At 35.9% G+C, this 15,621-nt stretch overlaps 1 protein-coding gene across 4 annotated transcripts in view; it reads right to left on the reverse strand.

The window, feature by feature from the left end:
• LOC107822749 (protein ENHANCED DISEASE RESISTANCE 2-like) overlaps positions 1-13,885 on the reverse strand; it is a 28,179-nt gene extending 14,294 nt beyond the window's left edge. Inside the window, exons 1-13 of one of the 4 annotated variants that reach the window (XM_075246873.1) lie at positions 13,674-13,884; positions 12,980-13,117; positions 12,661-12,735; positions 8,732-8,785; positions 7,710-7,775; positions 7,477-7,580; positions 5,159-5,226; positions 4,962-5,078; positions 4,744-4,784; positions 4,502-4,602; positions 2,289-2,384; positions 214-278; positions 58-129 (exon numbers count right to left, since the gene is read on the reverse strand). In XM_075246873.1, the coding sequence (XP_075102974.1) occupies positions 58-129; positions 214-278; positions 2,289-2,384; positions 4,502-4,602; positions 4,744-4,784; positions 4,962-5,078; positions 5,159-5,226; positions 7,477-7,580; positions 7,710-7,775; positions 8,732-8,785; positions 12,661-12,735; positions 12,980-13,117 (997 nt within the window). In that variant the 5' untranslated portion in view covers positions 13,674-13,884. Of the gene's footprint in view, positions 1-57; positions 130-213; positions 279-2,288; positions 2,385-4,501; positions 4,603-4,743; positions 4,785-4,961; positions 5,079-5,158; positions 5,227-7,476; positions 7,581-7,709; positions 7,776-8,731; positions 8,786-12,660; positions 12,736-12,979 lie in introns of all 4 variants that reach the window. The other 3 variants (XM_075246876.1, XM_075246875.1, XM_075246874.1) reach the window with 3 other exon arrangements.
• Positions 13,886-15,621: the final 1,736 nt, after the last annotated feature.

Genomic DNA, 15,621 nt, shown 5'->3' on the forward strand with positions numbered 1-15,621 from the left:
TCCCAATTTATATGGTTATCAAATGAATTTATTGCGGAGTAAGAGAAACAAAGTTACTCTCTATATGAGCGCGAACATATCCAGGTACTGGACCACAATTCTCATGCTCCCTAGAACGAAATAATACAACTGCAAAATGACAAAGTAAATCACGTATAGTCATAAATAGCAAGGAGAGAACAAAAATTAGCAACTTTTTAGGGGTATGCTTACCATAGCTGCCATCGTCATTTCGACGCCAATATCGTACATAACAAAGATCACGAGGCCATATAAACCTGCATTGCATACAATGACATCTCAGCCAGAAACACCCACAATAGTCCGCAAAAGAATTTCCTTTTTTTTTTTTTTTTGCGGGGGGGGGGGGTGGGGAGGGGGAGGTCTTTGTGATAATAATAAAAAATCATATTTATTTTCTTTCAGAGAAAAAAGAAACAAAAGAACAAAGAAAGTGTGAGAATGCACGGGAGAAAAATCTATTTTTTAACAATGATACAATGAGCCCTGTATATATTATACTCTTACTTCATATGAGACTAGGACATATTCTAATCCTACTACATATGGGACGGGACTAGGACATATTCTACTCCTACTACATATGGGACTAGGATTATTTACACATAACTATCTAACACTCCCCTCAAGCCGGTGCATACAAATCATATGTATCGAGCTTGTTACATATGTAACTAATACGAGGACCAGTGAGGAACTTGGTGAAAATATCTTCAAGTTGATCATTCGACATACAAGGCCACTCGACTTCCCCTGAGCAACAAAACCAGGTGGTTGCTGATAAACAGAAGTTGGCCGAAAGATCGCCGGAAAATTTGAAAATAGTGAGACTAAGCCAAATTCCACACTACAAAATAGGTTTTAAAACACCACCAGAAAATAGAAACTTTTCTGCAAATTACTGTTCACGCCGGGGAAAGAAATCACTGTTCACGGCAGAATAGTGCACTCACTGTTCACGCTGGAAAAAATTAAAGTTGTCAGAATTTGATGTAATTTATATGGGTAGGCTCGGAATCACTGGACAGTAAGTTGTCCTGGCCGGAACCCTAGTATTGGCGGCGCGCGAGTGACTTTCTGCCGGAGCGATTGACTGGGGTTTTGTCGCCTGACTTTTCCGAACAAGATGATAGTGTTCGTTTTCGCACAACACTTACCAATGAGGAGATAACGCAAATCAATCTTGAGTCGTCAACCGGAAAGACGCACGGTGACTGACTTTTCTGTTCTGATGGGACTGGAATTTATGGGGTTTGGTCGCACAAGGGTTTCGGATCTGATGGTGATACTGGTATATGCACAGTACCACTGTAGCAGTGATGAACCCTGGGAACAAGACGAAGTTACCGGAAAATTGCACGGCGATGAGATCTTTCTTCCCGGATGTTGCTGGAATGACACACAGCGATAATTTTCTCACTGAAGCTCTGATACCGTGTGAGAATGCACGGGAGAAAAATCTATTTTTTAACAATGATACAATGAGCCCTATATATATAATACTTATTCTACTCCTACTACATATGGGATTAGGACATATTCTACACCTACTACATATGGGACTAGGACTATTTACACATAACTATCTAACAGAAAGAACACAAACTCGTAGCTGTTCAAATGGAATAAAATTACTTTTACTTATCAAAAAAAGAAAGAACACAAACTCATATGGTGTTTAAAAGCAGTGACTGATTTAAGTAATTTCGTTTGTTTGGAGTAAACGTAGGTGAACAATGAAGCTCTCTCTCCTAATATCGGTCCAGTACACCAAAACCTCAAGAAGTAGCCAACTCGCCCATACACAGAGTTGAGTCCCATCTTTTAATTCAAATATTACTTAATACTCTTATGCTATAATACTATATTAGGAAGTGAAGAGGAGCGTTGTATTTAAATGAAGTGAAAAAAATTCTTAAGAGCAAATGTCAATGTAGGCAATATAACTGAACAAATAATTAGAAACAAGTATTTCCATCACCAAAAAAGGAAATTCTCAGAGACAAGTGATTGGTTACACATACACAAACACCTTTTCTATATCAAAGCAAGCATGGATAACACAAGTGTATCCACGCTCCTTGATGGACAAACAGCTAGGCTGAGAGCCGCCAACAAGCTCATTAGCATTTAACTGTGTAACATTCAACTCAGTTTCCTGCCGAAGCTAATGTAACCAAACTAAACAGAAGCCAAACAGTACACATAAAATAGTGAAACACCAAACTACAGCACACTGAAGATCTGTAACCAGGGAAATATATTACGTCGAGAACCAATCCAGTTGAAGTCTGTGATATAGTATTGCTGTGTGTCCATCTACCTCCTCAACTAGACTACCATACTGGAAGCTGCAGTCCCACCTGTTAGGCCAATAGAAAAGAGAGCCCGAACATCAAAGACTAACTGATAACTGAGAGACAACTTACCATTAACTTGCCATGCTTTTCTTTCAGACAAAATGGCTACATTATCCATATCACCTTATTAGATACAACAATGCAAGAGTGTAAGACCAATTAAAGGAATATTGCAAATTTCACAAAAAATAATCTGAACAGATGTATGATTTATGCCAAGCTGAATAGCTGTATGACAATAACTGCAATATAGTGTAACATTCCAAACTCAAAAAATTCATTATTAGATCCAAAAATACATTTCCTTCTTTGTAACACCAAGATACCTAATTCACTTTTTTATTTAATTTTTCCACAACTTCATTGACTATTGCATCAAAACATATAAGGCCTAAAACAGTCTTTTGAAATTTTAAGTAGCATAATTAAAACAGCCCTAAATTAAGTTTCAGAATTATGCCAAAACCCCGCATCACGCAAACCAGAAGAATCTTCTGATTTAAATGCATAAATCGCTGATCCTATCACAGAAATGCATGCCAGAATTTCTGAGCATGAACCGATTCCACAAAGTAATACAGACAAACATCCAAGAATAAACCCAAAAGGAACAAACAGCCAGGAATTAGAAGCATAGAACACAGATCATACATAGAGAATACAATTAGCTTGGACAAACACAAGAATTGTTTCTGAAAATAGGCGTTCAATTTTCACCAAAAAGTCTCAGGAGTAAATCTCCACCCATATGTTGGTCCAACACTTTGAAAGGATAGAAAAAATTATTATACAACTACTGACAGAATCATCTTTCCCCTTTGACATGTCATCTTACTGCAGCTCTGTTACAAATGCATCATATATAGAATCTGTTTCAAATCTTTGAAATGCTTATAACTCCAAAACAGCATACATCAGTAAACAAAAGAGCAGTAAGAACATAAGCTGGCTAATAAATGTTCAAGCATCAGATCTTCAACCACCTCATAAAACTGTCAGGATGTAAAGAGAAGGAAGCTGAAAATCAAAGAAGGTACATAATTATAAATGATGGCATACAATAGGTTTTTCGAACCACAAATAGAAATACATGCAAGAGCTGAAAGATTACCCAAAATGCTCCTTTTAACACCAGTTAACAACAAATAACATCCTTCTAGAATACTGAACTAAGCCATTTTGAAGGTTACTCACTCTATGATCATAACATACCTTACAAATGATGATTTTTAACCACACTAACAACCCCAAATCACAATTAAGACCTTAAAAAAAATTAATTGGGGAGTTAGACCAGTAAATAAACAAGCAATGTAGATGATCCTGCTTGCTTTGGACAGAATATCTAGCCTACTTGTCCTCAAATTGTTGCATCAGGATTTCTCTGATAAGCTCTTGAAATAAGAGTCTTTAGTTATTTATCAGAAAAGAGACTCTGCTTGGGATTATTTAAGTTAAATGCAGAGATTAATACTTTTTAAGTTAAACCTAGAATTCGCTATTTAAAGATTATATTAATAAGTAGTTACCATTTATCAGCATCTGCGTACTCGGATGACCGACAAAGATTTCCCTCGACATCGAGCAACTTTGTGTAGGAATCACTGTCAAGCCTTGCAGGCTTATAACAAAATCGAGTATATATTGAGCGGAGAAAAGTTGATATACTCACTATAAATTCGAATAGTAGTCAACTTCTGCATGTTTAAAGTATTCTTATTCATTTTATGATACTAATGTAACCATGAAATTTCTCCTCAATACACCAAATTATAATTGCTAAAACCTGTTTGTTTATTATTACAACCAAGTATGCAAGCCAAATTGGCTACTTGCTACTCATTCCCAGTCAAACTATGTTAGATTAAATGAAACAGAGATGTTAGAGAGAGTAAGTACCAGACAACCAGTAAAAGCAGGAAGTAACTTTAGGTACCAAGGCAGGACTACTATGGAAGCTCAGTATGGGAATACGAATAAAATTCGCCTCAGAAATGACTGCCATTTTAAATCTACAACCCTACAATTTAACAAGTGCAGAAACTAACAACCAGAGCACTTTTGAAGGAAAATGAAACATGAAGACTATGACGAATAAATTGACAATGTTGAGCACCCACTCAAAACGGGTTGCATCCATGCTCATCACAAGCTCAAATACTTCTTCACAACTAGCCTCCACAACCCCAGCAGCCTTCATTGCTCTACTGCAGCTCTTTGGCTACACAGAAACAAAGTGAGACATCATAAAAACACATAGAAATGCCCTGTTTTTAGATTGAAAGCATTGAAATTTTCAAAACGCCCAATTCTAAGTAATGTTATGCGTAGGCCAGAAAAGAACGTAGCACTGAGCTCATACTAGAAAATCAACATCAAGAAGCTCCTCAAATAAGCGAAGGCCTGCAACATCCATCAGTAAAAAAGTCAAAATCCAGGAAGATGTCACATAGAAAATGTTCAACATCTTAACTAATGACGATAATCTACCACCCAGAAAATGAACAAAGAGAACATTGGTTCTAACAGTTGCATGAGAAAACATGTCTACTGCAAGAGAACTTGATCAAATCCACATACCGTTTTGGCATTGAAGTAACCGCCAGTACTTTCTCGAGAACGCTTGATTGCTAGCGTTCTGGTTTGACAAATCTGAGTCTGATTCCTTTGTCCAGTCAACCACAGACTCAGGAAGACCTGACCATTAATGATGTGAAAAAATAACCAGTTTGAGTGAAAAGTACACATTAGACCAGGAACAAAAGCAAATTAACAACCATTTCCAATTGTAGTCCTTCGCAACAAGTTTGCATGAGAATCATCTTCATCCTCAGCAGCACTTAACCTACAAAATTGGAAAAGCACTTGACTTGTAAAAGCTGAAGTTCGTTTTTTTTTTTTTTTTTTTTTTTGGGATAAGGTAAAGATTTTATTGAATGGTATCAAGATGGTACAGAAAAAAAATGACTGTGCCTTCACAAAACAAATCTGCATAAACACTACCAGGATGCCCCCAGAATGTTATATTAGAAGATATAAATGGCACTGTCAATGACAGGAAACATAGCCCTTCAAGTTTGTCGGTTCTGCAATTTGGTAACTTTTCAATGCCTAGTTCTTTGATACTCCCAAATTGAATGCCTAGTTTTGTTTCTGAAGAGTCACTATGACCAACTTTTAAAGTGAAATAAAAGATGATACAGCTATTTTAATTAGTTTAGATATCTGGATACCCTGTAAATACAAAACTAAACATTATACAAGTAATTGCATTTTAAAAATGTCTTGAAATACTGGCAAAAGTTCTGATGAAAGATGCTAAAGTTGAACTCTCTAAAAGCAAAAGCAGGGCATTTAAATGCAGAACAAGAGCAGCAAATTAACAGAGTCCATTCAAGAACCCCATTGCCTTGTATTTTGAAGGGAACATGCACTTCACTTGTAATATTTCCTAAAAGAGCATGAAAAGTGTCGTTAGACACCTGACAGACACAAACTAATTACTTTTAGGGCCTGCTTGGCTTGAATTATGGTCTGATTATGATCATTTAAAAAAGACGACTATTGTATAATCAATTATTATGTGGGTACTAGTCAACAGAACAATTCCAAACAGTGGTAACCGACTACTAATTGTGATAAACTAACTTAATTTGAAAAAGTGATAAAATCGGCTGACTAAATCCAAACCAAGCAGAGTCTATAAATGAAAAAGAAAAGAACAAAGACAAAAGGAAAAAACCAACTGTGTTGATATGATTAGATTACCATTTTCTCCTGTTTTATGCATGGGGACTTGGTTTTCACATCATTGGCCAGCTCCCTGACTAGGTGAAGGCATATTAAGCAAAATAGTAATCCAATAGGCAAGAATATACTCTGCAATCTCTCTCCAGAATTTCTTTAATCAAATTATAAATGTGTATAAATAAAAACAGTAGCTAGTCAAGTTGGAGGACAAAAATGTCTCCTAAGGTCCAATGCTTTGCCTGGACAGTTCTCAATGAGGTTTGCCTCAGTCGAGATAACCTCACCAGAAGGTGTATAGAGGTGGTGAACAGGTGTTACATGTGTGTCCAGAATTCAGAAAGACATTGAACATCTGTTTCTTCATTGCCCAGTTGCAGTCGACCTATGGAATATGTTCCTATCTCTTTTTGGACTCAATTGGGTAATACCTCATAGAGCGAAGGAGGCCTATCAAAGCTGGTGCACTTGGAAAGTTGAAAGACAACAACAACAACAACAACAACAACCCAATGAAATCCCACAAGTGGGTTCTGGGAGGGTAATGTGTACGCAGGCGTTACCCCTACCTTATGAAGGTAAAACTTGAAAAGTTGACAAAGCCATCAGGAATATCTGGTCGATGATCCCTGCTTGCGATTTTTGGTGTATTTGGAATGAAAGAAATCGCAGATGCTTTGATGGAGTATCAACTTCTACCCAGATGCTGAAAGCTAGATGTCTTGTTTTTCTTTTTAGCTGGGTTATACACTCTGTTTTGGAATTGCCCAGTACAGATCCTAGACTCTGTTAGCTCCTTATCCCACAAGTGGGTTCTGGGAGGGTAATGTGTACGCAGACCTTACCCCTACCTTATGAAGGTAAAACTTGGAAAGTTGACAAAGCCATCTGGAATAGCTGGTCGATGATCCCTGCTTGCGATTTTTGGTGTATTTGGAATGAAAGAAATCACAGATGCTTTGATGGAGTATCAACTTCTACCCAGATGCTGAAAGCTAGATGTCTTGTTTTTCTTTTTAGCTGGGTTATACACTCTGTTTTGGAATTGCCCAGTACAGATCCTAAGCTCTGTTAGCTCCTTATCTTTTGTTTAGGAAGCTCCTACTGAGCTAAGGTCATCTTTCTTTTTAAGCTTAACAGTAATGATCTCTATAGTAACTTTACTTTCTGTAATTTGCATCTTCCTGACGTATTATTTAATACAGCAACTTACTTCATCAGGAAAAAGTTGTTAAGAATTGATATGACTTCGAATGAAAAAACACAGGAAAGAAAAGAAACAATAATGGATCCACATATTCGGCAGAATAATTCTATACGTTGCAGTGCAAATGCACACAATACTTACTGGCTTTCACGATCTGATGAGGAACCGTTCCTCCCACTGTCCATTCCAGATTTGTACTCGAAGGAGACGTACTTATTACCATTAGCACCTTTTGACTCTTGATGCTGCATATTGTCAACATGTTACTACCTCCATCCATATCTGGGAAAAAGGAGGAGGCAGGGGGAGAATGTACGTCTGAAGAAGACATAATACACGGGAGAATTAACAGACAGATAAGACAAAGAAACAACCTGATCAATCACCGATTCGATCTTTTCTTTCCAAATAAGTGCCTCCTGAATGTTGAAAGCTGCCATCTGGAACAAGATTAATAATTTGAATGAACGAATCTCTTAAAAGTTTATAGCATCAGCGAAATATAATACTAACATTGAAACAAGTAAATTGCAGATGGGAAAGGAAAAAAGACACCAACCAGAAATTGTCAATAAAAAGGAAGTTGTCAAGACTAAATCATAAAAGTATTAAATCTAGATTGTGCCCTTGTCAGCTTAAGTTCTAATCAGCTCTTTCTCCACCTAATGAATTTAGAATTTGCAAACCAAAATCCCTAACATGGTAAAGCATCCAGTACCTATCCAAAAAAGTGCCTCCTGTGTCAATTGTTAAACTGTATGAAGAATGTGACCTGACTATCAGAAGAGACTAAAGTAAGTGAAGAATGTGAATATGGCACCCAAGGAGTGGCCTATTGGTCAATGAAGTGGGTGCAAACCTTAGACACCAAGGTTCAAATCAAATCACAGTAGAAACAAAAATTACTATGTCATTTCTTCCCATCTGTCTAAGAGCCCGTTTGGATTGGCTTAAAAAAAGTGGTTTTTCAATAGAAATAGCTTTTAAGCCAAAAAGCAATAAGTTGGGGTTGCTCAGCTTATTGCTTTTGGCTTGTTTTAAGCAGTTTTTAACTTATTTTAAGTACCTTATAGCTTTGCCAAACACTGAAAAAAGTTAAAAAGAGCTTACAAACTAATTTGACTAGCTTAAAAGCCAATCCAAAAACCATCTAAGTCTTAGTGGGCAGAGTTACCCAGAACATGAGCCGGTGGAAGGTAGCAAGTACCCACTGGATTAGTCAAGGTGTGCACAAGTTCGCTCGGACATCACCATTAAAAGAAATTGAAGAATGTGAATAAGTTGTGAAGCAATGAAGCAGGAACAAAAGAATGAATTTAAAGCCATGTGAAACACACCGAAGATGGCAAAGCAAATATTTTGAGTATGCATAAAGAAGAAAAAGGGAGATACACACCGTCATCCGATTATACTTCTCTCTCTTGTTATATATTGATAAGACATAAACCATCTGCCAAGGACAGAGAAAAGGATTAATACCCTCAATATAAAATCCAAATAACTAGTTATCAAGAATATATCCCGGCACGCATCATATATATCATTGCAGGGTAATATATAAAAATCCATTATAATATATAAAAGTTCACTATTCAGCAGAAGATATGCCATCAGATGCCCAGATGAACTAACACTTGCAAGTTGAAACAAGGAGAGGAGGAAGAAAGGGGAGTAGAAAATATTAAATTCTTCGCCTAAACGGACTAAATAGCTTTAGCTCAATCTTGTGTCACAAGTGAAAAGACAAAAAAAAAAAATGTTACATTCTAACCCCTTCATAACAAGTCTGAGAGCATGGAAAAGCTGGCAATCTCACACTTATGTTTCCTAATAACAAGATGAATGACCCATTCCCTTCATTTTTACTTATTACTATCTCTTATACTCCCTCCGGACCAATTTAAGTGACATAGCTTGAATTGACACGGAGTTTAAGAAAGAAATGAAGACTTTTGGAAAGATTATTCTTTTTTTAAAGTCATTTACAAAAACTACAAAAAAAGATAAAGCTATTTACAAAAACCTAAAATTAAAGTTATTTACAAAAACTAAAAATTAACAGCAAGCTTTACAAGGAGAAGGACGAATGATAAAGATGGAATAGAGGGGAAGTTAAAGATTTTGTTTTGGAGAGGGAGTTTCAAAAATCACAAGAGATATTACGGATAAACTAGTAAAAACCTTGGTCAAATCAAAATGCTAATAAGTTGAAAAGTTATAAGTTGGGGGCACCCAACTTACGGCTTCTAGTTTATTTTGGATTATAAGTACTAATGTTGTTACCAAACGCGCAGATAAGCTAAAAATATTTATAAGCTAGTTTTGACCAACTTATAAGCTTACACAAACACAATCCACTTACTTTCATTTCTAAATTAGTTGAAATTGCATAATAGAGTTGTTCTCCTTACTGCATTCATTTGACGTCCCAAACTTTTGTTATCTCCAACTCGTGTATCTTTCACTGTTTGTGACAGCAGTGAATTTCAAATCAGTGTAACAACTCTGTAATGCATGTAGTAAACCATATTCCCATATCAGAATGATTTGGAGTTGGGAAGGTTAACTGATATTTTCAATGGCCTATCCAGTTTTAAAGGTTCTAAGAGCTGTACAGATCAAGTTAGATGGAAAGGACAAGTTGATGGTGTATTTACATTGAAAACATGCTACAGAATACTCACAGGAAGATCATCTGGTACTGTAGCAGACCCTTGGAAGACAATATGGAAATCTAAAGCTCCAGCTAAAGTGATGTGCTTTATCTGGTTGGTGTTAGAAGAGGCATGCCTCACCCAGTATAATTTTTTAAAAAAAAAATATACAACTCAGCAATATCTGTTATATGTTTGGGGAAAGTAAAATACTGTAAACCGTTTATCTATACACTGTTCAGTGGCCTTATAGATCTGGCAGATGTTTTACAACATTTTGGGGCTGAGATGGGCTATGCCCAAGGTCTATATCTGGAATTTGCTAAAATGCTGGAGCAGGAAGGCATGTCAAAAGAAGAGAAGAGTGCTTGGAACACCATATCACCATGCATATGATGGTCTATAAGGAAGGGAAGAGATGTTTTGACTTTTGAGGGACAATATAGCTCTACTCTTAAGATTGTTACCTTTATCAAAAAAAAAAAAAATATAGCTCTACTCTTACGTTCAAATCAGATTGTATTTTTTTATTTCCTTTTGGTGCAATCTGAAAATTGTAAATGAGGCTGAAACCCTATTACAATTTTTAGAGTCTCTACATGGATAGACAGGGTTTTCGGGGGTTTTTATTTTTTGGAATGTAATCACAGCACAAAATTTGTGTTGTTTGTTTCTTTATAAAAATATTTACCTGTTCAGAAAGAATTCCTACCACACAAACAACACCAAGTCACCACAATTCTCCACCTTTTCAAATTACATGCCGTCAAGATCATATTCTACACTGTATATCAAGAAAAAGAGGCTACTTTCTTTGGTGCCTTGGTACCCCACAAATTCCTCCATATTCAGTCTCCCTCCGTCGCCTGTTATGGATGGCCCTCCTCAAGTGATCCCCGTCTATTCTCCAAAAGTGACCATACACTTCCTGTCATTCATTACACCAACACCTGTTGGGAATACTTCCTCCAATCCCCCACACCACATATGTCCCAAAACACATACTATTTCCAATCCCAGCAGTATATTCAATGTGCTGTGAGAACCTTTGTCTTGTATTTATAATCCCTTTTTACTCATTCACTGTAAATAATCATTGTATCCCTAAGAACCACTCATTGCTTACATCTCCATATTGAGCAGCGTTATTACATTTCTCCCTAAAGCATTGTAACTCTGAGAGCCACTCAGTGCTTATATCTCCACTATAAGCCATTATTACTTTCCTTCCTAGCAGTGTTATCAAAGGCACGCTTAAAGCGCGCTTAAGCCTTGAAGCGAGTCTCAAAACATGTTGAGCGATTCCCAATTTAGTGTTGTCATCAAGGTTCTAAGGCATAATTTTCCTTGCCAATGAGTGTAATCCTGAAGAGGCAACGCTAAACAATTGATATTTCACTTTATCGTAAATTTTCTTCAATTTCTTTGTGTGTATATTTGGTATTTATGCTTATAGATATCAGTCTTGGACTATACATACATATCTGTAGTTTTTCACCATTTGCGTCTTTCTTCATTAAAGTCCACGCTTTATTTGCGCTTTGCGCTTAAAACCCCAACAGACCTTAGAATTTTTTTGCACTTTTCGCCTTTGATGACACTGCTTCCTAAAACATTCTCCTCCTGAACCAACCTCACAACCACTTTCCTAGCAATATCATATTAGATATAGATATTCTCCAAATTCCTAGCACCCTCAATCCCTCATAGATGGGGACGATTATCTACATCTTTTTTTTCTTTTTTCTTTCTTTTTTGTGGATAAAGTATATTGGGACAATTATCTTTCTCAATTGTAGACTTCTTTTCTCCTCCTTTACCTTCTTAAAAGAAGTCTCATCAATTTGTCTCCAATGGCAACGAGCATGCAAAATAAAGACACGTGAATTTTCAAGAAAGTAATGATTCAACAATTTAATTTTTCCCCAATTAAAGATATCTTGTATTTTCTAACCACGTAACTTCTCAAATTTCTCAATTACAAGTCGCAAAGCTCCTTATCCTACAACTTCCAGCCAAGTGGCAACTCCAAATACAATGTAGGTGAAATGACATCTTCTCTTTTATAACGATGGTTTTTGGGCCAACTTGCGTGTACCTAGACTATTCCACCGTATACCAGCAACTTCTCACTAGCACAAGTGTTGGGTAACTTTGCCCCCTAAGACTTAGACAGATGGAAGAAATCTCTAACTTTATTGTCTTTGCTCATATTTGAACCCTGTTCTCCAAGATTTTCTTTCACCATCTTCATTGACCGCTAGGCCACACCGTTGGGTGACATCTTACATCAGCCTATCTGTGTATGAACTCAAATTTCTATATGTTAGTCCCTCTGTCCCAATTTATGTGTCATACTTATCTCATATTGAGTGTGGTATAAAAACAATACGACAATTGTGGTAACAATCAAGCGCGGAATAAAATAATCCCAAGTTTTATCCCGGGTTGTTACCGCTTATCCTTCTAATCAAACATCTAAGAGTTGCTAACGATTCATCTATATGTGCATTTCACACCAACATATCCTAGTCCAACAATAACAGTTTATCAATCTGGACCCACCAAACCCACTTAACTCAATAAAATTGATCAGTATCTCCCGAATAAATTTACTAATCCGTATATACTAATGGAAAACGAATATCAACAGCAGTACAGAACAACTCACATGTCCATGGTGAGTCTTCAAGCCGCGATCTTCCACCCGACAATTGCCATCTATTAGAAGAGTCTTGACTGGAACCTAATGATCATGGCAACAACAGGACATCAAACATTGAAGCGCTTTTATATAAAGCACCAGTTCAACAACTCCAAATTCACTGCATTTCAACTCCCTACACTAAGCTTGGATAATAATTACAAAGAATATCAAGTCTGTAACAATTCAAATTAAAAGGTCAAGTAATCTGAATTCAAAGTCACAAAGTACTGAACAGCTGACTATCAATTTCAAATTCAAAGAAAATGGAATTAAGGAAACTCACCACATTGTCCTGAGGCTTCTTCTTGTAATAGGCCAATAATCGAGTCTCAAGAACAAAATAACGCATATGAATATAGGATTTCCCAATCTTCCTCCTCCCATACCTCACCATCCATCCCTCATACACCACTTTCGACATCTAACAACAGTCCAATTATATATTTACACGTTTTCAGAATCCAAATTGTTGAAACAAAAAAAAAACTCCAAAAATTTTCAGAAAACCGGAAGACCAGTGGAATCCTCACTTCCGCCAATTCGATTAACACTATGCGACACTATCGATTATCATTATTGCAAATTCCATTAAAAAAATCCACACCCCCCCCCCCCCAAAAAAAAGAGAAGCTTCCAATCAATCCGCAAAGTTCAAATTTCAAATTCACTGACTGAAACCAAACGAACACTCCGAAATTCACTAGACGACAACAAAAATTTATTCCAAATTGATGGTCGCAGCTAAAACAGTTCGAATCTCCTCAATTTGTGAAGAAAAAAAAAAGCAGCGCGTAAAATGAGCTAATGTGTGAGTGCAACCTACGTGGCTTTACTTGAGATAGTCAAATATAGGTGCGTGCACACAATTATGGAGCTAGTGCATCTACTGGAGTACACACACAGAGGAAAGAGATACAACATATGTATCTGTAGGTAGAAAGAAGGAGGAGGAGGGGCGGGGTGGGGGAGAGGCTCACATGATCTGCGCCACCAGAATTGCAGAGTAAAATGGCCGGCGAATGGAAGAGAAAGAAACAGTGGGAAGAATTGGGATTATCAAAAAAAAATTACATAAAATATACTCTAGTAGTATACTAATGTTTTTGTTTTCTTTTGAAAGCTCTTTATGTTTCTTTTTTATTTTATCGCATAAAGTTTCTTTTTTTGGTTGGTGTATTCAGATAGAATTTGATTTTGATTTCCATGGGACTCGTTTAAGCATATTCCGGTGCCAGGTGGCAAGTCAACTTCAGCGTCCGATGGATATTTACTGGAAGGTGGGGAATATGATCTGACAGACACAACTGTGATTGCCACGTTGTAATTGAGACACATTCTCGGTCATGATTGAGGGTCTTGGAGTGGAGGTGACGGTATATGATTAGTTGTAAGCGTAAGACAAGTTAAGATTGATCTTTAAGGTCGTTTGGTTGGAAATAAGTTATCTCATAACTAATTATTGTGGGATTAGTTATTTTAACTTTTTACGAAAATACTACAATCTCGAAATTAATTATATCGTAATTTTCTACCAACCAAATATGAGATAAACTCTTCTTAAATTTAATCTCAAAATTAATTATTCTTACTGTCGTACCAAACGAGCCCTTGAAATCATTTGTCCTTTTCTTTGCCAAACGACGATAATGTGCTTGATCTTTTGGACAAACGTTTGGTTTTCTGTCCTTTTCCTTGTTTAATAAATTGAACTTAAATTGAGAGCTTCAATGAATTTTGTCGAATCATTCCCAAAGTATAATATGAAGATACGATTTGTTATATAGGGTGTGAGGAAAGTCACATTAGAATTTTATTTTGGTATAAGTACACCAGTTTTAACATATTTACCTAATCAAGAAATTACTTAATCAATTTGAATTTGTATGTCACGGAGGACGAGCAATTACATTTTTTAATTCTCATAAGACTGTTAGTGATAGTTATAATGTGTAATTATTCAAAAGTTAACTTTAAATTTTGTTATCTCCATTTTTTCACACTACCTCCTTCTACTTTTTCCTCCATGCTAATTACTACTTTTTCATCAATGAGTGGAGTATTTGTTTTAGTGAAATGCTTTCACATCCCATGTCTATCTGTTAAAATATTTGTTATTTTCAAAATGAAAACAATTACTCACAAAATATGTGTTTTAAAATAGGAGGTGATAAATTATTCATAATTTTTATTAGATACACGTATATCTATAAGCAGTTTATAGTTTGTTTGGCCAAGATTCTCTAATCCTATAAAAAAAAGTATTTTTTTCAAAGTTGAAGTGTTTGATAAGCTTTTGGAAGAAAAAAAAAGTGTTTTTGAGCAGAGGCGGATCCAGAATTTAAATCTTATGGGTTCAATTTTAAGATTTTTAACATTGAACTCATTATATTTTTAAAGTTATAGGTTCATATCTACTATTTTTACAATTTTAATGAATTTTTACATACAATTTTTTACTCCGCGTCAAAAGTTATGGGTTCAGTTGAACCCGTAACTAGTAGGCTGCATCCGCCTCTGTTTTTGAGTAGTAGCAAAAGCGGTTTTGGATAAACCGAAAAAATTAGCTTCTCTCTAAAAGAACTTTTTTGTAAAGTATTTTTGAGAAAAATATACTTAGAAACAGTTTTTTAAAACTTAACCAAATGCTAATTGTTGCTCAGAAATACTTTTCAAATTAATTAGCCAAACACAAATTGTTTCTCACCATAAGTATTTTTGGAAAAAGCACTTTTGAGAAAGAAAAAAAAAACACTCTCAAAATAAGTTAATTTTATAGCTTGGCCAAATATACTATTAAGCTCATTTGCGATTCACATACTTATTTAATTTTTTGGAAATTACAACACTTATTTTAAATAAAAAATGATTAGATTGTTTAATTACTACTTGTGATACCAAACATGATGCACGGAATTACCTAGTAGG

Source organism: Nicotiana tabacum, chromosome 23 (genome assembly GCF_000715075.1).
Source record: "Nicotiana tabacum cultivar K326 chromosome 23, ASM71507v2, whole genome shotgun sequence".
NCBI lineage: Eukaryota > Viridiplantae > Streptophyta > Magnoliopsida > Solanales > Solanaceae > Nicotiana > Nicotiana tabacum.